The 25,145-nt window shown below is 36.5% G+C and overlaps 1 protein-coding gene across 2 annotated transcripts in view; it reads right to left on the reverse strand.

The window, feature by feature from the left end:
• FNDC3A (fibronectin type III domain containing 3A) overlaps positions 1–25,145 on the reverse strand; it is a 162,782-nt gene that overhangs the window by 42,910 nt on the left and 94,727 nt on the right. For both annotated transcript variants that reach the window (XM_030882305.3, XM_030882304.3), the window contains 5 exons: positions 21,232–21,308; positions 9,906–10,143; positions 6,036–6,305; positions 4,808–4,866; positions 109–266 (listed from right to left, as the gene is read on the reverse strand). In XM_030882305.3, coding sequence (XP_030738165.1) covers positions 109–266; positions 4,808–4,866; positions 6,036–6,305; positions 9,906–10,143; positions 21,232–21,308 — 802 coding nt within the window. The remainder of the gene's footprint in view (positions 1–108; positions 267–4,807; positions 4,867–6,035; positions 6,306–9,905; positions 10,144–21,231; positions 21,309–25,145) is intronic.

The following is a 25,145-nucleotide window of genomic DNA, read 5'->3' on the forward strand; positions in this document are numbered from 1 at the left end:
CAAAATAAAAGCATGAAGAGGGAAAATAGCACAGAATTAGTTTTAAGCTGTTTTTGATAAACCATTAACTTATATAATGGCAGGGAGTAAAACGTAACAAATACCTACGCATATACACTTTTATATTTCCCATCTTTTCCAGTACTTGAGACCAGAATTTCATAACCATAGAGCTCTGGTACAGTAGTCTCATCTGTTTCGCCATTAATGAGGCTGGAAGGAGGTGACCAGGTAAGTACTACTGTCCTTGCCTGGATGTCTGAGGCCTGCAAAAACATAATATTTGAAAGCTCTCTGAAACAACTGTAATGTGTACAACAAACAGTAAAAAAAATCTAATGGGGTTTCAAGCTTAAATAAAATATATCTACTTACATAAAATGGCTCACAAATAGAAACCTGTCCTTTTGTAGATGAGATACAATTTGCTGTGCAAGGGCAGATAGGTTCAACAAAGGTTTAAAGACCATTTGGGGCTGTCTAAAACTATTAATGTAAACATCATATACAGTCAAAAGAAGGGCAGAAAAAACCCACTTGTAACATGCTTGAAAGGGTTCCATTTCCTCACTTTAGAAAGTGTCTAACAATAAGAAAAAGGCCAAAGCCTCAACAGAAAAATGAGCAAAGGACATGGACTGTCCAAAGAAATATAACTGAATAATATTTAAAATAAAAAGATATAAAATATATCTAACTACATTCATAATTAAATAAATGTAAATTAAAACAAGATACTACTTTTCATCCACTGGGTTAGGGAAGATTAAAATTAATTAATGGATGAAATACTGGATTAATATCTAGTGTGGTGAGGGTCTGGAGAAATGGGTGGTCTCTTAAATGAGGATAGGAGTATAGATTGGTACAATCCCTATGTAGAGCTACTTGGGAACCATTATAAAAATTTAAAGTGTGTTTACTTTTTGATTCAGGAATTCTACTTCCAGGAATTTTTTTCATGATAATATTCCGTAAACTTACATAAGTACATAAATATACACCCTTAAGAATACTCGTCGCAGCACTCTTAATAGTGGCAAGAAACTGGAAATTGGTATAGCTTCTTAACATATTACTATGCAGGTGTTCAAATAATGAGGTAGACATGTACGTGCTGACATTTAAAGAGATCCTCAATATACTGGTGCTATGTAATAGAGGAAAAACGGAAGCTGCAAAGCAATATATATGCTATGATTTCAGCTGTGTTAAAGAAATTAAAAAATGCATACAAATATCTGAAAATGTACTGTAAAAATGTACTAATCCTTACCTTTGGGGATTTTGTGAGTATGTGTGGTGGGATGAAGAGAGATATGAGAGAAAAACAGGAGGTCTTAATAGCATTTTTACATTTTGGATTACTTTTATAAAAAAAGTCTAATAAAGAGAAAAAAAAGTCTAGGGATTTGATTTAAACTAAAGATTGGTAAGAAAGGTATCAGATTATATCAATACCCAGACATTAATGTAAAAGCTTGCTTTAAAATTATCTACATTTAATGACTATCTTAGTCAAAGACAATAAAACAAACAGAAACAAAACAAAACCACTAACTACTAGGATGAAGCCCCTATCTTGAATTAGGCAGAATAAACAGTCTATACACAAGCATAACTTTCTCTCCTTGTCAAAGCTCTCAAAGCTTGAATAAGTTTAGAAGACTGTTACTGTATTTATTTTGCTTCTGCTGAGTCACAGGAAATGTAATATTTACTGTCATGCTGTCTTTAAAAAGTCTCAGTACAGTACTATGTTGCATTTACAATGGACTTAAAAGTGATTCCTTGTTTTAACCAGTGTCCATCTGGCTATTAATCTGTAACTGTGTAAGGTTTTCTTTCCTTTTTAAACAAACATACTGTTAACATACATATATCTGTACCCTTTAGAGTTTCTTGATTTTATGGGATGATCATAACTGTGTTAAAACTGTGAGAACAGGGAAGTGAACAGTATTCTGAAGGTAGGTAAGTTAATAGCATTAACTGGCATCTACATTATAAAGCTTATTAGGCTTTGTGGGTACTGATTACATCATCAGAAGTATAGGCAATAGAGAAAAGACTAAGCAGGGAGACAGAAGACTTGTCACTAATTTGCTTGGTGATACTAAACTCTCAACCTTTTAGGTTCCAGGTGTCATCTATACAAATGAGTGAAATGATCTGTTTACCTTAATTAATCAAATACAGTATATTTAAAATGGCTTTTTTTGGGGAATAAATCTAGATTTACAGAAAAGTTGGGAAGATAGTATAGATACAGAGTTCTGTATACTTTCTACCCAGCTTCCTCTAATGTTAACATTTTATATAATGATGTATTTCTGTCAAAACTAAGAAATTAACACTGGTAGAATACTATCAATTAAAATTTAAACTAAATAGACTTTTCCAGGATACTATGTTGAATTTACCAAGTATAGCTTAAAAAAAAAAATTAGACACACTGCTAGACAATCTATTTTTACAGAATAACTCTTGGTCCCAACTCATTCTTTAAAAAAGATATTTTATTACTTGCATATAAATGTTAAGGCACAAAATATTACACTAGGGTTGCTGCGGAAAACTTCATGAGAAGTGAATTTTGAATAGAATTTTAAAGGATTTGGGATGGGATATAATTTCGGTAGAAAAGAAATGGGTAAGCTGCTGGAACATGTGTGAGTGTGTATTTTTAAAGGTTACCTAGTAATTTCATGTTCATGAAAACCATAGACTAAGGGGGAGACAGAGAGAGAGAGATAGTGGGCCATTAAAAGGATGATAGGAGAACAAGGAAATGATCAGCAATGTCAAACACTGGAGAGAGATCAAGGAGAATGAATGTAGTCTGAAAAATGCCTAAAAATGCTGTTTTCTGGTGCTGGTTTCAGAAGGATGTAACCAGTTGTAAAGAAGAAAGAGAAGTGGACTGCCATTAAGGTACTGTGAAATTCCTGTGTAAAGATGAGTGTGTGTGTGTGTGTGTGTGTGTCCAGGAAAAAGTAGATCCTAGAAATTTATAGCGAAAAAAAGGATAAAGCTTGCAATTCAGTTTGGCATGGGGAAAATTAAAGGTAAAGAAGAAATCTAAGATAATACTGATACTGTGAGCCAGAGAAATCTGGATGAGTAAGTGTTCATTGATGGAAATACTGAAATTAGAAAACTAAAGGGATCTAATCCAATTTTATTTTAGAGGAACAATGGAGAAGAGAAAATAGTTTAGGAAAAATGATGAAGAATTTGGTTTTCTAGATGAAGTTCTAGTTGTTGGCAAAACATACAAACTTGGGTATTCTTTAGGATGCTTCAGGAAATGTGGTTCTAGAGAAAGAGGTGAATAATGAGGGTTAAAAATACAGATACAGAAATCATCTGAAATATGTCTTCTATTTGTATGCTACTTTAGAAGTAAAATTTCCTTTTATATCCACCTCACTTGATCCTTATAATTATGCTCTAAAGCAGGCAAAACAGACATAACTATCTTCATTTCATAGATGAAACACATTCAGAAAGGTTAAGTGACTTGTCTGAGGTCACTCAACTAGTGACTAGGGCCTGAATAATTCAGTTCTTTTTTTGCTACACAATGCTTCCATTTTTTATTTTAAAAAATTAAAAAAATTGTTTTATCTTTTGGCCATGCCACATGGCATGCAGGATTTTAGTTCCCCAACCAGGGATCGAACGCACACTCCCTGCAGTGCAAGTGTGGAGTCTTAACCACTGGACTGCCAGGGAAGTCCCCACAATCCTTCCATTCTGAATCCACTTCTAGACAGTAGCTGAAAATAGACATGACCGTGTAAAAATACGTGTGAGTACTGACAAAGACTAAATGGTAGTAGGCAAACATGAAAATAGAAGTGGTTGAATTATGTACAGTATATTTTAACTTTTGAGGAAGCTTGTGGTCTTTGTTGGGTAGTGATCAAAACCATTCTTGAAAAAAACCTGTTCGAGCCCTGGTCCGGGAAGATCCCACATGCTGTGGAGCAACTAAGCCCTGTGCGCCACAACTACTGAGCCTGCACTCTAGAGCTCGTGCACCATGACTACTGAGCCCACGAGCCACAACTACTGAAGCCCGCGCACCTAGAGCCTGTGCTCTGCAACAAGAGAAGCCACTGCAACGAGAAGCCTGCACGCCACAACAAAGAGTAGCCCCCACTCGCTGCACCTAGAGAAAGCCCTCGTGCAGCAACGAAGACCCAACGCCGCCAAAAATAAATAAATAAATACATTTATTAAAAAAAAATTCCGTTTGTACAAGCACTTTAATCTTTTTTCTTATCTGATGGAAATATTTTTTCTATTAGAATGATAGCCTTTATTTAGGCTATTCTAAAAATATGCAGATGTAGCCAGTTTTGCTGTCATACCTTTTTCTGATTTTCTGATTTCTTCTATTACATCTACACAAAAAAAGGACTGGGGAATATTAACTTTCTTCTATGGTTTGATTTTAACTCTTTTTGTATATGGAGTTAATTGGATATATTTAATTTGGAAATAATATAAATGGGTTTTTAAAAAAATGATAATCAGTTGTACCTACACTCCTTATTAGATCTTTGCTTGGTCCAGTCATTTCCAATGTCATTGAGCATATATTAAAACCTTGTTTAAAAATTCTTGGTTGAGTATTCTGCTGCACTGATTAACCTATCTCACCTTATGTCAGATCTGTACTGATCCACTACTGACCCATTCCTTACATATAGTTAAGTTTTAAACAAGGCCTGAATATACCAAAATCCTATATGAATATACTAAATATAAATGTCAAGAAAATACATAAGATACTTACCACTGGTTTGACAATGTTGGAAAGAAGTGCTTCAAAAGCTTTAGTTTCTTCATCTTTTTCTTAAAAACAAAACAAAACAAAACAAAAAATGAACCTAAATGCAATCATCCTACTCCCTTCCCAATATGTCTTCTAAAACATATACCAAGTGGTTGGTATTTGAGTTTTATTGTCTGGTTTTTACCTCTTAGTTCATATTCAGCAGCTTGTGGCTCTTTAGAGTTCTTCTGCCTCAGTTTCTATGTCTGCTTTAACCATGATTACTAATTATAATACCACTATATACATCTGAACTAGTCAATAAGTTTTACGGAAAGTATATTTTTATACTTTACTTAAAAAAAAAAAGTAAAGAATATTCTCTCTCTGGAAAGTCCTTATTTGCCAATCTCATACCTCTTAATGACAAGTTAACTAAGTATTTGTTTCATGACATGCCTTAACTGTGGTTCCCAAAATAGGACTATAATTGACTTGACCATAACTTATAGCCACCACTGATGTATCTGAAACTTTAGCTTAACTCTTCTGAAACATCAGTGCTGAAAAGAATGATCAGAAGGTCTCAAAAATATGGGAGAACATTTTGATAAACGTTAATAGGCAAGCCAAGAGGCTGTTAAAGCATTAAATTTGTTGATGGGGAATGGAAATTTTAAAGAAAAGGAAGTAATGCTCAGAGTTCATATGGTGAAAGTCACAGGTTGAAGGAAGGATCCAAGGGAAACATGGGGATTTTGAAACAAAAGAACTTTTGAAGAAAGAAACGGACAATACTCTATCCTAACTACAGAGTATATAAATAGATTGGTAAATAGATTGGTGAATGACAGAACTAGTTGCTATCAAGGACTTGTGTATAAAGAAGCTGGGAGGATTAAAGAGTTTTGATAAAAATCAGCATAGCCTTATCTAGGTCCAGAAAGAAAGAAAGAAGGAAAGGAATCTGGATGAACTTTGAGTTTTCCTATCAAAGAGAAATTTCTCTTGGTTAGTAAAGTTTAGATATAGGTGAAATTATTAATTGAGCTTTCCCAAAATGTAAAAAGAAATACCCTAGTAACAATTTAGGTTCTAAAACTTTCCTGTCACATTTAAGAAGTGTTAGGCTATTAATCGACAGTTTATGTGAAGCATGATGAAATGACTGAAAGGTTAGAATATACTTTTAGTAGGTTAAATGATGATAAAAAGTACAATTAGAATATATTGTATTTTAAATAGTTACCTTCTATTTCTGTATCAATTTGTGCACCACCTTTCCCCCTTCCTGACTTGTTCTTTGCTGATCCTATGTTTACACCACTAGCATTCTGCCCTTTCATAAGCCCATTATGTTCATTTATGGGAGAAGGGCATTTCTGGGGTGATGATGGTGGACTGTTCATTTTATCCTTCTGTGTTCCTTGGCGATCCTTTAATTTCTTCTGCAAACGTTCATATGTCTTACTAGATCTTTCATCTCTAAAGTTGGACCTTCCATGTGTAGAGTGGGCATCTGAGAAGAAATAAAAAATAAGACATTTAAAAAGGTCACTGTCTCCAAACCCATTTATGGCATGAGAAAAGAACAGGAAATAAATCTATCTATATTATATAAAACTTATGTATTATAAAATATTTCAAAGAATAATCTTGCATAACAAAGCTATTTCTGTGTCTCCACCAACTGAGAGAACCAAGCTTTGTGACTTGATTATAACTGTAATCTTATAGACACTTCTTTCCTTCCTCCTTTCTCAACTATTAATCTCCATAGAAACAGCTTGCTGGTATGCTGTGACTATTACAGGTGAGGAATAAGAGCTGAACTGAGCTGTGTACAGTTCTTCTTTTACTCTTTTGTAGCCATTACTTTTAGCATCTCTTTCAACTTCAAACATATCAACTAGGAAACAGAAAATCTCCACCTACCTAAATTCCCTTATGACTCAAAAAAAGCAAATCATCACTAAAAAAATAAGGTTTTAAGAGTCAGCAAAAAGAAGTGAGTGGGACTGTTAACTAATAACAGAATCTAGGTACAGAGTATTACATTTTCAGATACTGTAAACTCAGGGCTGAGACTTAGAATGTATTCATTCTAATAAGTCATAGAGCAACATAATATAAATCAATACCCTCATGAATATTGTTAAATCAGTTGTCCTCAGAGTTCATTTTCATTGTAAATTTAAAATCTGTAGTGAGGAAAATATTTTTCAAAGGAAAAGTCTCAAAAATCTCAGTAAAGTTTTAATTTATCAGTGATTTAAGAAAATTAGTATAATATTCTTGAATACTGTAAGGATATGCACAATATTAAAATAAAACCCCAGGAATTTGGATATATACAAGTAAAAGAGTAAGTTTAGAGCCTTACTTCATATTATACACAAAAATTAACTCAAAATGAATCAAAGACCTAAATGTAGGAGCTAAAACTATAAAACTTATGGAAGGAAACAAGCACATATCTGCACAACTTTGGATTTGATAATAATTTCTTAGATATGACACCAAAAATACAAAGCAATCAAAGAGAAAATAAGGTGGACTTCATTAAAAACTTTTCTGCATCAAAGGATACCATCAAAAAAGTAAAGAGACAACATGGGAGAAAATATCTGCAAATCATATATCTGATAAGAGACTTGTATCCAAAATACATAAAAACATTTACAACTCAACAAAAAGATAAATAACCCAATTAAAAAGAGGTGAAGGGGCTTCCCTGGTGGCGCAGTGGTTGAAAGTCCGCCTGCCGATGCAGGGGACACGGGTTCGTGCCCCGGTCCGGGAAGATCACACGTGCCGCGGAGCGGCTGGGCCCGTGAGCCTTGGCCGCTGAGCCTGTGCATCCGGAGCCTGTGCTCCGCAACGGGAGAGGCCACAACAGTGAGAGGCCCGCGTACCGCAAAAAAAAGATAAATAAAATTAAGTTCATTGGACCACTGCATGAGCCTCACCTGGAAATTTGTTAGAAATGCAGAAAACCAAACCACACTCAGACCTATGGAATTAATATGCATTACTTGGGCAACAGAAATAAGTTTGAAAAAAATGTAATATATTACATAATATATATAATACATCTACTACTTATAGGTTGTGCTACACAATTTAAATTTTGTATTTAGAGTTATTTCTTCTACAGATTTACTAAGCATAAATGACAGGTACTGATTAAATGCAAGGAAAACAGTGATGAATAAAACAGATTCAGTTCTTAGGTGGTTTACAGTTAAATAAGGGAGAAAGACATCCAAGAAAAGAACAAAAAAATCAAATTGTGTTAAGTTCTGTGAAAGAAACAAAAGGTTTCAGTGCTGGAGACTGATAAGGATAGGTTAGGGAAGATCTCTCTGAAAGCTGAAATCTAAAGAAAAATAAATAAATAAAGAAGCCTTGCATGGAAAAGGGGGAAGAGCACTTCTGGTAGAGAGAACACCATTTGCAGAAGCATTGAGGCAAGAAAGAGCTTGGTTCTGAAAAACTGGAGGTGGGGCACATGCATGGGAAAAAGTGGGACAAGGCAGGATCTTGTCCAGGGCAGCCGTTTGCAACCAGCGTCAATCCTGGCCCCCAGGAGTCATCTGGAAAGTCTGGAGATATTTTTAGTTGTCACAATCGAGTCAGGGTGAGGGCTGGAGGTGTGTGCTACTGGCATCTAGTGGGTAGAGGGCAGGGATTCTTCTAAATATCCTATAATGCACAGTTCTGTCCTCCACAATAAAGACATCCTTCCTCAAAGGTCTAGAGTGCCGAGGTTGAGAAATCCTGGTCCAGGAGAAGGGTTTAGGATTTTATTCTAAGTGCAATGGAAAGTCACTGAAATCCATTAAACAGAAGAATGGTCTGATTTATATTTTAAAATGATTACTCTGGCTGAGCCTGGATGGTTGGGGGCGGCAAGAATGACAGCAGAAAACCAACTGGAAGGCTGTTGTTGCAGCTGTCCTGACAAGAGCTGATGGTGGACTAGAACTGAGGAGCAGTGGAGAAAAAGTAGATTCATTTGGGAAACTTCTGAAAGTAGATGCCAGTTGAAGTGGGGGTTGAAAGAGGAGGAATCAAATGTGGCCACATCTGGTTTTCCCTTGAGCAAACTGAGTGGACAGTGGTACCATCTATCGGGATGAAGATGGCAGAGAAAAGCAGGTTCCATCATTGAGATTTATGTTTTAAAATGCTATAACTGAGATGTATGAGACAATTTAAGTGGAGTTATCAAGAAGGCATTTACGGGAGTTCCCTGGTGGCCTAATGGTTAGGATTCCGGGCTTTCGCTGCTGTGGCCCAGGGTTCAATCCCTGGTTGGGGAACTGAGATCTCGTAAGCCACATAGCATGGTCAAAAAAAAAAAAAAGGCAGTTAGAAATAAAAGTCTGTGACTCAGAGGAGAGGTTTTGACTGAAGATACAAATTTAAGAACTGTCAGTATATAGACGGTATTTAAAGCCATAGGAAAGAATAAGATTATTATTTTGTGTGTGTGTGGTTGTCTGTCCTTCCCAAAATTTAAACTCCCTGAGGGCAGATGTTATGTCTTACTGTTTTTTTCCGTATCTTACAGAACCTAGCAACTTTGGTTAGTGGCATCAGAGGCTTCAGGTTTTAACAGCAGCATGATTATTCCTGGCTAAAAAATTTCCTCAGAGCCTAGAGAGCAGCAGGACAAAGAAGACCTCTTGTTTGAATGTGTCCCCAAATAAATACTGCTGCATGACAGAAGTTACTTCCCCTCTTTGATTTTCTGTTTACTCATCTGCCTTGAAAGGTGATTATGAGGATGAAACATTTAACATAGTGTTTTTTTGTTTTGTTTTTAAATTAATTTTTACTGGAGTAGAGCTGATTTACAATGTTGTGTTAGTTTCAGGTGTACAGCAAAGTGAATCAGTTATACATATACATGTATCCACTCTTTTTTAGAATCTTTTCCCATATAGGTCATTACAGAGTATTGAATAGAGTTCCCGTAACATAGTGTTTGAATAACAGAAAATGATTGTGATATTGTTACCATTTTTTGTTTCTTTTATATAGTAATAGTACCTATTATATCCAAGCAAAAAATAGCCAACTCCATAAAACAGGAATATTTTTAGATCCTTACCTACATCTCCATATACTTGTGAAGACTGATACTGTGTCATATACTGTGTTGCCATGTCTCCAGCTCCAGTTACTGGTGAGTACATGTGGCGTGGTGGAGGGGGCATCATGGTTGGTACAGGAATGAAACCAGGCAGAGGAGGATGTGGAGAACGATGGATGACTGTGTGACCACCAGGATGAAACTCTGGTGCCTGAGGAACCACAACAACTCTTCGAACGCCATTGTCTTCAATAACCTACAAAATGAACAACAGATTAAAAGTTTCTTCCATAGGATGTTAAGCAATCTTTTTCAAATATGTTAGAGTAAGAATTTTTACACCATTAGGAGTTAATTAAGAAATTTTACAGAACCAACATGAAAAGATTTTATTAAGTACATTACATACATATGAATTAGCACTGAACAACATGAAGTAGTTTTTGTTATACAATGCAGTATAAATCTTAAAACAGTGAGAAGACAAGCTAAATAATAATTTAAACAATGAGTTATGACATCTGGTATTTATCTTACGTAATACATGCATTTAGTGATACAGTAAAAATGAAGGGAGTCTCAAGGGACCTTTTGGTTTGAACATAATATGGGAAAAAAGCTGGATCCAGACTCCTAAGATCAACCATATATTGAATTTAGGTATAAAACTCTTAGGACCATGACCAGAACACTTTTAATAACTGAAGATCATTTCAAGGGAGGCAAACACCTAATATATTAACTCCCAGTTAAGAAAAATATCTGTGGCTCTGAGTCGTAGAAATTACATGTTTTTAAATAGGGGTCACACTGTAGCAAAGGATTTTTTAAAACGCCAGATTTATTCCTTTTGAACCTCACTGGGCAACAAGGACACACAGGAAGGCCTAAAAAGATACAAGATTTAACCTCAAAATTAGAAATCCTTCTACTAAAACAGGGTCCTTAATCTTTTAGACTTAAATGATTACTACTGTAGTACAACAAATGGCTAACAACAGAAAATGATTAAAATGTAAAGTGCTAACTTAAAGGCAAATCCTGATATTTTCAGGAAGTACACGTTTTACTATGCTTAAACAAATTGCAACTTTTGTCTATAAACATATGTGCTTGGGAGGAATATTAGAAAACACACTTATTTGGGTAAAGGTAAGCCTAGATTACAAATAAATTACTGCTTTAGAAAGAATATAGTTGCTACTAAATAGCCTATTAAACTAACCTTACCTGTTGGAGTGTGAGATGATTTGTCTGTAATATGGGACCAGAAGAGCAAATGAATCAGTTTTTATACACTAGCTGTAGAACTACAATGCCTGGCTTCTAGCACAATGGATGCTTCATATCCCACCTCTCTCCCTATTTAACTCAGTTCTGGATTCAAGCCTCAGACAAGTGCCTATGACTGACTGGTGGAAACTAAATCATACCTGGAAGCCTTGCTGAAGATAACCTGGAAACTGTTGTTTTTTCAGCCTCTAACCTATAGGAACGGACATTAGACGAAGTCTGAAATGGATTCTGAGTGACCCAAACCATGGTGTCTGTCATTAACATACTACTTTCATCTTTCTCAACTCTCTGACTCACAAATCTTAAATGATCCCGCCATTTCTGATAGGATTGTACTGTACATACTCTTAAACCTACCATCCCATCTGGTTCCCACCTATCTTTATTGCTGTATCTTCTTCCACACCAAATCCTGAACCCTTAATTCCAGCCAGGCTGGTATACTAAAAAAAACTACCTTCATACCTAACCTACATATTTCTTTATCTTGTACTTTGGTTTATGCCATCTGCCCTCTTCACTTTGCTTCCCCTTAATCCATAACCATGCAAATCCCATCTCTCCTTCCAAATCTAGCAATACCCTCCTCCATTCATTAAAAAAACAAAAGATTTGTTTTTGAACAAAAAGAAATTGTTAATTTAGGAGAGAAAATACAGAGTGATGTGTTTATGCGGGCACATACACTAACAGGGGCAGACAAACATGACATCAAAAGTAAATTACTGAGCATGCTGCATGGTGATAAATACTACGGAAAAAAAGAAACCCAAACAGAACAGGTAAGGGGGATTAGAAGGATTGTGGGAGGGGAGCAGGTTGTAGTATAAAAGAGTGATCAGGACACGCCTTATTGGCAAAATGAAATTTGAGCAGAGACTTGAAGGAACTGAAGGAATTAGCCACACAAAAATCTGAAAGAGTGTTCTGGGTAGAGGGAACAGTTAGAACAGAGCCTCTAAGGTAGAAGTGGCTAGAAGGAAGCCAGTGTGACTGGATCAGCATAAAGGAGGAGGAAGACAGAAACAGATGAGATCAAAGAGATACACGGGCTTCCCTGGTGGCGCAGTGGTTGAGAGTCCGCCTGCCGATGCAGGGGACACGGGTTCGTGCCCCGGTCCGGGAGGATCCCACATGCCGCGGAGCGGCTGGACCCGTGAGCCATGGCCGCTGAGCATGTGTGTCCGGAGCCTGTGCTCCGCAACGGGAGAGGCCACAGCAGTGAGAGGCCCACGTACTGCGAAAAAACAACAACAAAAAGAGATACAAAATGGTAGGGGATGGACTTCCCTGGCAGCCCAGTGGTTAAGACTCTGTGCTTCCAATGCAGGGGGTGTGGGTTCCATCCCTGGTGGGGGAACTAAGATCCCACATGCCGTGCGTGGCCAAAAAAAAAAAAGGGGGGGGGGAGGTGGCCAAGTCACGTAGGGCTGTATAGGCTTATTAACGACTTGTATTTACTCAGTGAAACAGGGAAGCATCACAGAGTTCTGGGCAGAAGAGGGATACAAACAAGTGATTCTCATCCAGGGGTGATTCTGTGGTAACACGTGAAGTCACTTCTGATTGTCACACCTGGAGCTGGCAGCACTACTTCGCATCCAGCGAGCTGAGGTCAGGGATGCTGCCTCAATGCCCTGCAACACACAGGGCAACCCCACAACAAAAGATCACCACGCCTAAATGTCTACAGTGCTGAGGGTGAGAAGCTCCTGACATACTCTTACAGGATTATTCTGGCTCCTGAGTTGAGAACAGATTGTAGGGCAAGGGCAAAAAAGGTGAAATCATTCAGGAAGCTACTGCAGAAATCTAGGCAAGAGATGGTGGAGGCTTGGACCACGGTGGTAGCAGTGGAGGTGGTAAGAAGTGGTCCACATTCTGCGTATCTTTAAAGGTAGAACAACAAGATTAGCTGATAATTCCAACGGAGAAGTGTGAAAAAGAAGTTTTGGAAGGATGGTATTTCACCAACAGTGAAAGGGAAGGCTGCAGTTAGAACAAGTCATTTGGGGGGTGGGGGCCAGGGAAGATTTGGAGTTTCAGGTTTTGCGCATGTCAGTTTGGTAAGTCTGTAAGACATTTAAGTGTAAATGTTGAGCAGGCAGTTAGATAATAGTAGTCTGCAGCTGCAGAAAGATTGGGAAAGGACAACCAGGTAAGTCAGGAAGAAAACTTAAGAATGTGGAGTCTGGAAGTTTCATTAAGTGTGTCAGGGAGGAAAGATCAGTTCTGTCAAATGCTGCTGACAGGTTCAATAAGATGAAGACTAAGGACTGACCACTGGATATAGCAATATGTAAGTCATAGTGACCTCGATGAGAGCAGTTTTAGTATGATCATAGGGGCAAAGCCTGATTGGAGTGGGTTTAAGAGAGAAAGTGGGGAGGAGAACTAGAGAGGTAACAGCACAATTCTGGAAAGTTTTCCTGCAGAGAGGAATATGGGAATAGGGTGGTGACTGACAGTAGTAGAGTCAAGCAGCTTAAAAAATTTGTTGTTTTTAGTGAGAGCAATTACAACATACTGATATACTAATCAGCACAATCCATCAGAGAGTAAGAAACTGATGACATAGGAGAGAGAATGCTAGAGTAATGTCCTTGAGCAGGCAAAAGGAGATGAGATTCAGGGCTCCAGCTGGGGCACAGGATCTAGACAGGAGCAGAAAAGTGCATCTTTGTTCTAGATGAAAAAGAAGTATGGACTGATGAGATGAGAAGGTAGAGCATATAACTCCAGATATTGGTAAAGATGTGGGGTTAGGAGCCGGTAGATAGTTTCTTTTGATTATTCTCTGTGACCCTTTCCTAGACACCACAATCTCAGTGATCTCTGCTTCCTAACAATTCCATTGCATTTATTCTCTATCACTTGTTTGGTATCCATAACACTGTAGTATTTGTTAATTTTCCAAATCCATATGTCTTACTCTATAATTTAACTGTAAGTTTCTCAAGGGACATGTATTAACTATTTAATCCTCAACACAATGCTACAAATAGGTAGTATTATTATCTCCATTTTTTAGATGGGGAAACTGAGGCACAGAGATGTCAAATAACTTGCAAGGTCACACAGGTAGTAAGTGGAGGAGCTAGTAACTGAACTCAGGTAATCTGGCTTCAATTCTATGTTCTTATTCATTTTGTGGGCATAGAATCCACAAACACCTGCCTTCTACTGCCTTTAAAAATTTCACAAACACAAGTGAGATCTCATCGGTTAAAAAAGAAATGGCTAAATTACTTTTGAAATTAAAACTTTTCTTTTGAAAAGAAACATTTCAAAAGAAATGTTTTTATTTTCTTCTGAAAAAGAACATTTCAAATATAAAGATAAACTGAGGGAAGAGAGATTGGGGAGTTATTAACAGGTTGTGAAAATGAATAAAAGAAAACCTCATTTAAAAAAAGAGTTGGGAAGCCCTGAAGGCTTCTCACTTACTACTGCTTGCTGCCCCTTGGAGACACTAGCAAGAAGCATACCTTGCATTCCCCATCCAGAAGAAGCTTACTTTACATACCCCAGCTGGAGGAAGGAAGATTTTTCTCCTCGCCCAGCAACAGCCCAGCCAATGAGAAGCCACCACAACTAGCCTAATGAGAAGCAGCCATAACCCTGAACTCTCTTTCCTCCAATGGATTTTGCTCAAAAAACCACCCCTTCCCAACCCCCCTCTCTTCTTTATAAAAGAATAGGCCTCTTCTTTGTTTTGGGGACTTGCTTGTGGTTTGCTATAGTTTGCATGCCCTGAACTGCAATTCCTCTGCTATTCCTGAATAACCTCATTTCGCTGCTATAACAACTATGTGTTTTATTTTTAAGATTGATAAGGTACAGAGTTCAGCTTTGCAAGGTGAAGAGTTCTTGTGGATGTATGGTAGTACAACAGTGTGAATGTACTTAATACCACTGAACTGTACATTTAAAATAGTTATGATGGTAAGTTTTTAGTGTGTATTTTACCACAATTTTAAAAAAAAAAAAAGCTAAGATGCAGAGATTAAAAAAAAAAAAAGAGCCAGAGCAGGACCAAGAGTGTGTGGAGAACTCCACCACTTCCAGTAACCACCTGAGCAGCCAGTAACTTCAGGGTAAGGCCAGAGACCTCAAAACTATCTGCTAAGTCTCCAGCTGCCAAGAAATAGCCAGGACATTGAATTTTATATCAACAGGGTACACTGACGGTGATGATTAAAATAAAATCAAGTCATGAAAAGGAAAAAAAAGGTAAAATATCCAAATTAGTCTATGTTAAAAAAAATTAAAGGCAATGAGATAAAATTAAATGGAACTATCAGCATAGTCTGACCACCTAACCACATATGCCATGCAATTTCTAATTAGACAAAGCCCTGTTTTCTTTTCTTTATTGAACACAGACGTAATTGAGAGGGACTGCAGAGGAAGGAGGTTGTGTTTACTGTCTGATATTTTATATTGTGCACCAGAATATACATTCCATGACAGATCTGTTCTGTATACTGTTTTCTTCCCAATATCTGGTATAATACACCTAGCATATGACAGATGCTCAAAAATTTTTTTGTTTAATGAATGATATGACCAGAAATAAATTCTATTAGTTCTACTCGAATGCTCCCCTGCTCCCCCCTTAACAACACCAAACTACTAGGGTTTTGTGACTTCTTCAATGCCTACAGTCTCTGCTTCCTCACTACTTTTAGCAACCTACTTCTGTTGCCTCACCCTGAACCCTGAACTACTCCAACTTTAAGCTATTAAACAATAATAAAGATATTTCTGGCCATTCATCCAACAGATATTTATTTTATATATCTAATCAATGTCACTAAGCGACTACAGCCTTTCTCTTCAGCTCTTACTGTGACTCTTCGTCCTCATCTAATCCTCCATCTAATCCTCTAAGTCCCCTTCCAGTCTCTTACACTGCTGCCCATCTTTTTTTGGCTGTTCTCTCCACGAGAGACAGGGAAGACCGAGATCAGACTGGTTTGTAGAATCTTTGAAAAATTTACTGACCTCATTGCGTGCTGACATAAAGGCACAGTGAAATACCAAGTCCAGCTCAAAGGAGTAATCTGAAACTTTTCATGAAGCTGACATAGGCCCTTTCCCCACATTATGAGATCTACAATCCCCTCCCTGTTAGGTACCCTCTCATCACCATAACAACCCACATTCTATAAAAAACAGGGGAGCCATTCATTGCAAGAAAGGCAGAAGGAGAGAACTTTTGCTATTACCTTTCAGGAGTTCCATTCAGGTAAATCTATAATATTTTCTTGATAATTCATTAACTTCATCCTTAAAATACCAAGTGTTCTGAGCTGCAATGCCCTTAGCGACTATAAGTTATTATTATTTGCCAGGAAATTAAGTTCCTTCTACACTTGTCACCTTTTGCTTTCCGTGTCATCATTTGCTTTGTTTTTTGAGTTTTACTGTTGCTGTTTGTTTCTCCATTTGATGTCTCAGTTCAGTTGGCACATATTTCTGCCTCTATGCAGTGTGTCAAGTCTCTCGTAAACCTCCCTTTCTTACTTGTTAAACTATAATAATAGAGTTCGGGAAGGTTATGTCTCCAGGTTATAATAACACTCGATGCAATTTTTTTTCCCTACCCTTTTACATGTTTTCTAAGTTTTCTACGTAATGATGATCAGAAAAATATACAACTTTTAAAATATACAACTATATTTGTTCTTTATCACTAAATATATTTCCCATTGGCTTGTTTGCAAAATTAATATTCCTTTATACTTAAGCTTCCGGTGAACTACATTTTGAACTATATTTAAGCTTCCGGTGAATTACATTTTGCTTTATGCATATCATTTTAATTAACTTTAGGTTTCCCTATCATATTGGATGGTATCTTACACAGTGTCATGGTTAATAAAAATTTTTTGTAAAAAAGATCCATTTTTTCTGATCCAACAGTAAAAGTTATGTAACTGAAAAATTAAGTCTGACTATTCCCACTACTGCTGAGTAGAATGCTAAAGTATCAGAGCAATAAGGTACAAATATTATAAAATAAACAATATTGTGGAGCTCTTGAATAGATATGCAAAGGAACTATAACACAACTGGCAATTTTAATGGCGAGTTTGGGTTTTGCAAATTACAAATGAGAAAAACAGAACCAGTTGATCCCCAAATTACCCAGTGTATAATACCCTGTCTGTTATTCTCAAAAATTAAGTTAAAATATATGAGTTAATGATGAGTTCACACCTGAAGTGCTTCTAAACTTAATGGGGACATGCCACTGGTAAAACATCAAAAATTTGAAGGTTGATTTATCCTGGCTAAATCATGATTTCTTCTTGTTTCTACTAATAAGTATTTTTGTTAAATCTCAATCTTCATCTTAAATTAAGATCTATCTTTTGAACGTTTCATTATTCAGCCTCAATATGCTCCTAGATATGTAGCATCATTACTTCCTCAGTGGTAGAGCTAAACGGTTCCAACACTGGATTTTAATTTTTGCAGTCCTTGCTTGCCTGACCAAACGTTTTAGGATACATACATTTGCTGAATCCTATTAGTATGTATTGAATTACATGATGATATAGCAAAAACATTACTTGACCCTCCTTGGATCACTGGCCTTCAATAAGAGATACACCTAAGGCCGGGAAGGAGGTGATTAAACCTGCTGCCCTGAGGGGAGAACAGTGTACGAAAGTCTAAAAGGAGACTATAGATGATAGCTATTCATGGATTTAGTGTGTGTGCTACTTGGCTCCTGCTGAGCCAAATATAGCTTGTACTTAACAACAGCCATCTCTGTGTCTTAACATTTGGTTCAACTCCCAGCTTCTATATTTGCTAATATAATTATGTTTGCTTATGTGCCAAGTTTTGGACAATTATCAAGCTCTTAGTTGTGCCTAAAACTTGGCTCTTTATAAGTATTTTCTAACATCAGAAATTGCGTATGTCAAGCAATGGGGGATGTACTTCAACAGTGATGTTAAAATGTTAGAATCCATAGTGGGTACTTAAATTATTTCAATGATGAAACTAGATTTTTGTCCTTGGATTACCACTGTGTGCTTAAAATGATACATTTCCTAGAGATAATCTTAAACTAAGGTTGATTAATTGTTAATTAATAATTAGCCTCACATAATCCTTCCAGTAAGGTTATTGTTAAAGTTCATTCACTTATTTGACAAATATTTATGAAACACCTACTATATTTGAGTTACCACAGAACAAAAATAATAATTAAAAGGTACCTCCCTATGCTCAAGAAACTTAAAATCCCATATAAGAAGAATATATATATATACACAGTTATAATACCAGGTGGTATATAACATATAACCAAAGAATGGTACAAATAACTCGATCTAGGTTCTCAAGGATGGGTAGAATTTCAAAAGGCAGAAATGAGGGAATGAATAACATTCCCTAAATAACAGCATTAACAAAAGCATGGAGAAAGAAAAACATCAAGTGAGCATGTGAATAGTCATGTTTGGCTGCAAAAACAGATTATGTGATTATATGTATCAAGAGAAGGGTACGAAGACAAACTAGAAGAGAACTGTGTTAAGGCCTTATATATCAAGAAATCCAGACTTCATTGAGTGGGCAAACCAAATAATAAGCACAGAAGTGAAAAAAATCAAATAAGTAATATAGGAAGATTATTTCAGTAGCTCTTGGCCTAAAGATATAGAACCTCGGGACTTCCCTGGCAGTCCAGTGGTTAAAACTTCACCTTTCAATGCAGGGGGTGCAGGTTCGATCCCTGGTTGGGGAGCTAAGTTCCCACATGCCTCGGGGCCAAAAAACCAAAGCATAAAATAGAAGCAATATTGTAACAAATTCAATAAAGACTTTGAAAACGGTCCATATCAAAAAAAAAAATCTTTAAAAAAAAAAGATATAGAACCTCAACTTGGATGATTATTTGATTGATTTACTAATATTTATTGAGCCCTTAATATAGGACAGGCATTGTACTCAGCATCGAGGAAATAACAATGAATATGAATCCTATATGATCTAGTCCCATTATCTCTCTGACCTCATTGCTTACTATTATTCTGCCTTAAGGGACTCAGTCCAGCCACGATGGCCTCCTTGTTCAGGCATGTTCTCATCTTAGGCCATTTGCATTGGCTGTTTCTGTTCCCAGAATCCTCTTTCCATGAACAGATGCATTGCTAACTCCCAACTGTCCTTCAAGACCTGGTTCAAAGTCACCTTTCCAATGATACCTAGTCTGATCACCCTATTTTAAAATGTAACTAGCTCTATTTTCTTTCTATTACTCACCACCTAATATATAATTTATCCATTTATTATGCTTATTGTTTCCTTTTCCCCACAAGAATGTAAACTACAGAAGTATGGAGGTCCTTGCCTCTTTTTATTCAAGCACCTAAAAGAGCACCTGACATATATGAGCACTCAAAACATATCTGTTGAACACTGTTGAATACAGGAACTGTACAAATTCATAATCTTCTCAGGAAAGAGAATTTATTAACTCAACAGTGTGAAAAATTCATTAAAAGAAGGATATACATAATGTGCCATGAGAACCCCAAAGGAGAGGCACCTGAAAAGGTTCAAGGAAAGCTAATTCTAGAAGGTCATCATTGAGTGAAAGGAGAGGGGTAGAAATTTGCCGTAAAAATAAAAGGTACTGTTAGCTGAGAGAAGAGGATGTGCTATAATTGCCTTCAAAGAATGTCTTAATCATCTTTATGTCACTGGCACCCAATGTAGAGCTTGACACGTGGTACCATTCAACACATTTGTTAAAGTGAACTGTGCTAGAGAGAAAAGACCGGGTATCCTCTTTAGGTGGAGAAAGGTCTGAGAAGGAACAACCAGAGAAGTAGGAAGAATCAGGATAGCATTACTTCAAGGAAATCGGGGATAATCTGGGATAAATCATATGAATAGGGTCAAATGTTTAGAGGTCAAAGAGGATCAGGCTGGAAAAAGGCCTTTGGTTTGGTATATACCAGGGAATAGATTTAGTAGGGTAATAAAGGCAGAATGCAGGCTAAGGAGTCAGTGTGCTAAACAAAAGTAGAAAGTGAGCAGATTACTCAAGCTTATGAAGCATTTTCTAATATGTTATCATCTCATCTTACAGTGAGGACACTGAGGCTCAAGTAAATTGATTTGTCCCAGGCCACGCAGCTAGTGAGGGTTTTAAGAATGACATGGATCCAGCTTTTTGACTCTAATTCTCATACTGCTTCCATTCTCCCCAGCATCGTGGTCCTCTTTTGCTCTCATTCATATAGCGGTAGGCTTCACAGAGAGGGCAGTGAGTCCACCACAATATCCCACCAATATTCTGGCATAATCAGAGAGGAAGTAAGAGAGGGTCTGAAGAAAATTTCAAGTATAAATTCAGTGCCAGGTAAGAAACTGGCTATTTCCAAAAAGGTTTTGAAGCAATGAGGGCCGACTACATAGAATCTCAGTAGCAGATATTGAACACCTACAGATACTACAGTTTAATTAAGTTTGCCTGTGCAAATAAGTTAGCTATCATTTTTTTCTTTAAGTCAGAGCTTTCCAACTGGTATGTAGGAAAGGGCTACAGGTGTGTGGTGATATTGATCCCCTTAGCCCTTATGGCTGCAGGTCTATAGGTCTAAATTCTCGTCTATTGACCACAATGTGCCATACAATTATTATGGGTGTCTGTGAATGACTGTAAGAATAAAATTGAAAATACCGTCTTGGATTACTTTTAAGCAAATGATTAATTTTAAAAAGTTAGTTTAGGTACCTTTAAATCTTAAGATATTACTTACATACCCAAGGAGATAAAACTCTAAAATTAATTCTGTATTATAATTCAACACCCAAAGACAAATGATGAGTGCTGCTAACTTAATTTTTCCTCCTTTACAAGTATACTAAATGTACTAAAATATTTGAAATAGATTTACCAAAGATATACTGTACTGGGTAAGCTTCAGCACTTAAATGGTACTTTTTGTCTGAATTAAACAGTAACATTACGATCACTATTATATAGGTATAAAAAGGAAAATTACATGAAACATACCTGTGGGGCATATCCAGGAGGCACATAAATAGGAGGCACAGAACCATTTGGGGACATCATTGGAACCTGAGCAGGACCTGCATGGGTCACAGAAATGATGTATTAATCCAGGATTACTTAGCAAGCTAAAATTGAAAACAATCTGAATTACGTTTTGAATTCTTCATCTAAACACTCAAACTAATAGTGACTGTATTACTATGAAAAGAAATTTAGATGTTAAAAAACAGAAAAGTTTAACTTATAAAGTGCACTGATTGCTCTTTACCTATAGTTGTTTCTCAAACTTGCCTAGTGATCATAACAGTCACCTGGGGGGCTTTTTAAAACACACAGGGACTTCCCTGGCAGTCCAGTGGTTAGGACTCACGCTTCCACTGCAGGGGCGTGGGTCTGATCCCTGATCAGGGAGCTAGGTTCCCACTTGTGTGTGGCATGGCCAAAAAACCCCCCCACAGATTTCCAGGTTCTCCTACAGATCACTGTTTAGTATGCTTACAGTAAATGGGGGTCTTGAATCAGCATATTTACTTTACAAATATCCAAGGTGATTCTTATAATTGTGCAAGTTAAGAAACACTGACCTAGAGGAAACTCAAACTAAACTTTGCATATAAAATCAATGAAAAATACAAAAGGCAAAAATCAAAAGTCAAGAGGGAAAAGCAGTAAGAGGAAGAATAGTTAGAAATTTGGGATTTGCTTTGTTAGGGTTAAAAACCTCTTGTGAACGTTTAAGTCATGTCTGTGGGGGCTTGAGAACAAAGTTAGAGAAATGCTATACATGCATATTTACGCAAAGAAAATTTTTTTGTTTCTTACACTGAAAAGTTCTTTAAAAAAAACCTCAGCTTGTCTTATTCTTCATTTCCTTTCGTTTTTATAGTGATATCCTTTCCAAACAACTTTCAAAAATATTATCTCATTTCCCTTCTCTAACCAGGCACTCTTGGAAGGTGTGTTTTATTCTTTCTAGGAACTAAAATCTTACTTGCTTTACATGACTTTAAAAAAAGAATATCTTACCCTCAGATCCTTTTTTTCCCCTGTAACTTTAGACTGCACTGTCCCCTCACCCACTAGTTTTTAATAAGTTGAAATGAAACCTTCTCAGAGAGCTTTACTCATTTCTAGGGAAATAAAGGTACCCAAGAGTCTGATGAAGAATGTAATGAAGGAAGAGTTCCTTTTATATGTAGATTTCAACCTGCAGAGTACATATAATGGATCCCACTCATAAAAGAAACCAAGGAGGAAAAGCTAAATCACAGGACAGAAAAGAAACAAATTTCACTGGTAGCATTATACATATTTCAGAAAAACAGAATGAAGAGCATGGAGGTTACAGCAAATCAGATTACAGCCACTCTCCTCTTTCTACGGAAGGGGGAGGGGTGAGGACCAAACAACAAAGTAGTGGTGAAGGCTGGTGAAGGTAGGGGAAGGAAGGTGAGAGGTGGGGGAAGGAAAGAAAAAAGAGAATGTAGGAAAAAGGAGGATGCAGGTGGGTAAGTACTAAATAGTGGTAAGGAAAGGGTGAAGAGAGAAGAGGGAGAAGGGAGGGAGGAGGGGGAGAGGATAAAGGCAGGAGGGGAGGGAGGACGAGGCAAAGGAGGAGAGGTAATAGGAAGATAAGAGAGAAGACAGGAGGAAAGTGAAAAGGGCTGGAAGGGAGGGAGTGAAGGGGAGGGGAAGGAAAGGGGTGGAAGAATGTGGGAGGAGGAAAGGAAAGAAAGAAGAGGCAGGTAGTAGAAGGAAGAAAGTAGGGAAAAGACTCAAGTCGTTAAGAGGAAGTAAGGAGTGATGTGTATGTGAGCAGACTACCAAATTATACTATATATGACTATAAAATAACTTTTCAACAATACTTTTCCGATCTAAAACAAGCCCACCAAATACATGAAGTTGTTCAGAATATTATCTTAAAATACCTAATACTAACTTACTATGTGCCAGGCCTTTTATGTATTTTTTTCTCCTCATAATCATTTTATTAGGTAAATATTATTACTCCCATTTCCAGATGCAGAAATTGAAGCAGAAAGGTTAATACAGCCCTAGTGGTAGAACTAGGATTCAAAACCAAGGAGTTTCATTTCTGAGGATATCTCTCTACTATGTATTTAGTAAACACTAAAATATGCAATTTGGCAACTGATACAATTTGAGCCTTAAGAACTATGCTCTGATGCTTCTAAGGAAAATTAAGGCCTTCTTTATCATCATATCCTTGAAAAACAAGACAGAAGGAAGAACAAAATTTTTCTACATATAAGCAACATTACCTATAAATTCACTAAATAAAACTTGTGAGGTGCTCTATATCTCTAGGCAAGAAAGGCTTCATCCGAAACTCACCTTTTAATTTCTATACACTGGATTCAAGAGAAAATGACAGCAGTTTTAAAGTAACGCTCGTTTACTTCTATTAGCTAATTTATATAAAACTAGCTTTCTGAATCCTGAGAGCTGGCTTAGATATTATTCAGAACATGTGAAATTTAGCTGAGGACCAGAAAGAGAATTCACTGAAAATCACATCTATAATCTTAATAAAGGAAATTATTCTGTTGAGCTTCTACTATATATGCCAGAGACTGTGGTTCCTTGCGTATGTGGTCAAATTTAATCCCTACTTCAAGTCACCAGAACAAGCTTTTGTTTGATTTTTAGCCTTCAGGGTAAAAAATAAGTTATTACTGATTACATTTAAAGTTGTAAGACTACAGAACTGCTTTGGGTTGCTCTTCTTTTACTAAAAATATGAATACATAAATACTAAGTAGTTATAATTCAAACCATTTTATACTTTGAAAGCTGCTAAAATCTTTTATAACTTAGTAGTATAAAATTCTACTTTATTCTTTAATTATATTTAAGTGTGATACTGAAAAGAGAACAAAACAAACCCAATCTAAAATAGACCAGCAGTAAATCCATTACTAGTTGCAGTCCAGGAATAATGATTAACTCATATCCCTATGAAGTAATCATTTCACTTTAGCAAGTGAATTTTCTTACCCTGAGACAGAAATGGTACAAGGTTAGATTAAAAAAAAAAAAAGACAATTCATGTATATCATTATTTAATATCTAAAATACTGGTGTGAAGTAACATGCAACACTGAACACATAAAACTCCCATTGTATAAACATAATAAATATAAGTATTCATGTTTAGAACTACAATATTTACAGCACCACTTCTGTTGCTCTTCCTGTATATAGTAGCAAAACTCTAAAATCTTGCTTACTTAATGATGCAAAAGTTTGATTACCTCCTTAGTTCCAACAATACTTTTTAATTTAGTAACTACTAAACCCCGATTAAGGTCAGTGAGGGAGATTTTGTCCCAATGAAGAAGCTACATCTGTTACTGATTGTACCATTAAATGCACATCTGGCAGGAGAGTGGCTATATCTGTATAACTGTAGATACACCTAGTAACTCCTTAATTATATAATTTGAGCAAAATCTACCCCAAATCACACAGCTATTGATTTTTAAGGGCATATTTCCTTTTCCAAAATCGTGCATAAGAGTAAACAACTCTATTCACCAATTATCTTAAGAAATTTGAGAAGCCTCAATTTCTTAAAAAGTGGCATCAATGATTTAATAAGGACGATATTTCACCTAGTATAATTTAAACTCTTTATTTTTTCTTTATTAGTATACATTAACATTTAAAAAAAACGAAACTAGAAATTTGTCTGGGTTTAAATTCTTAAAATGCAACGGGCTGCTGACGTGCCACACATTCCCTTTTTAAGCAAGCTTTCACAATGGCTTCCAAATAATCTGATGCCAATTTACAGATTTTAGTTGTAAAAAGAAAAGCCTAGTAAAGAAAACGCTCTGGAATATAAAATATATTCTGTGGAATATAAAATCAGCTCAACTCTAAGTAAA

The sequence above is a fragment of the Globicephala melas genome, chromosome 18 (genome assembly GCF_963455315.2).
Source record: "Globicephala melas chromosome 18, mGloMel1.2, whole genome shotgun sequence".
Taxonomy (NCBI): Eukaryota; Metazoa; Chordata; class Mammalia; order Artiodactyla; family Delphinidae; genus Globicephala; species Globicephala melas.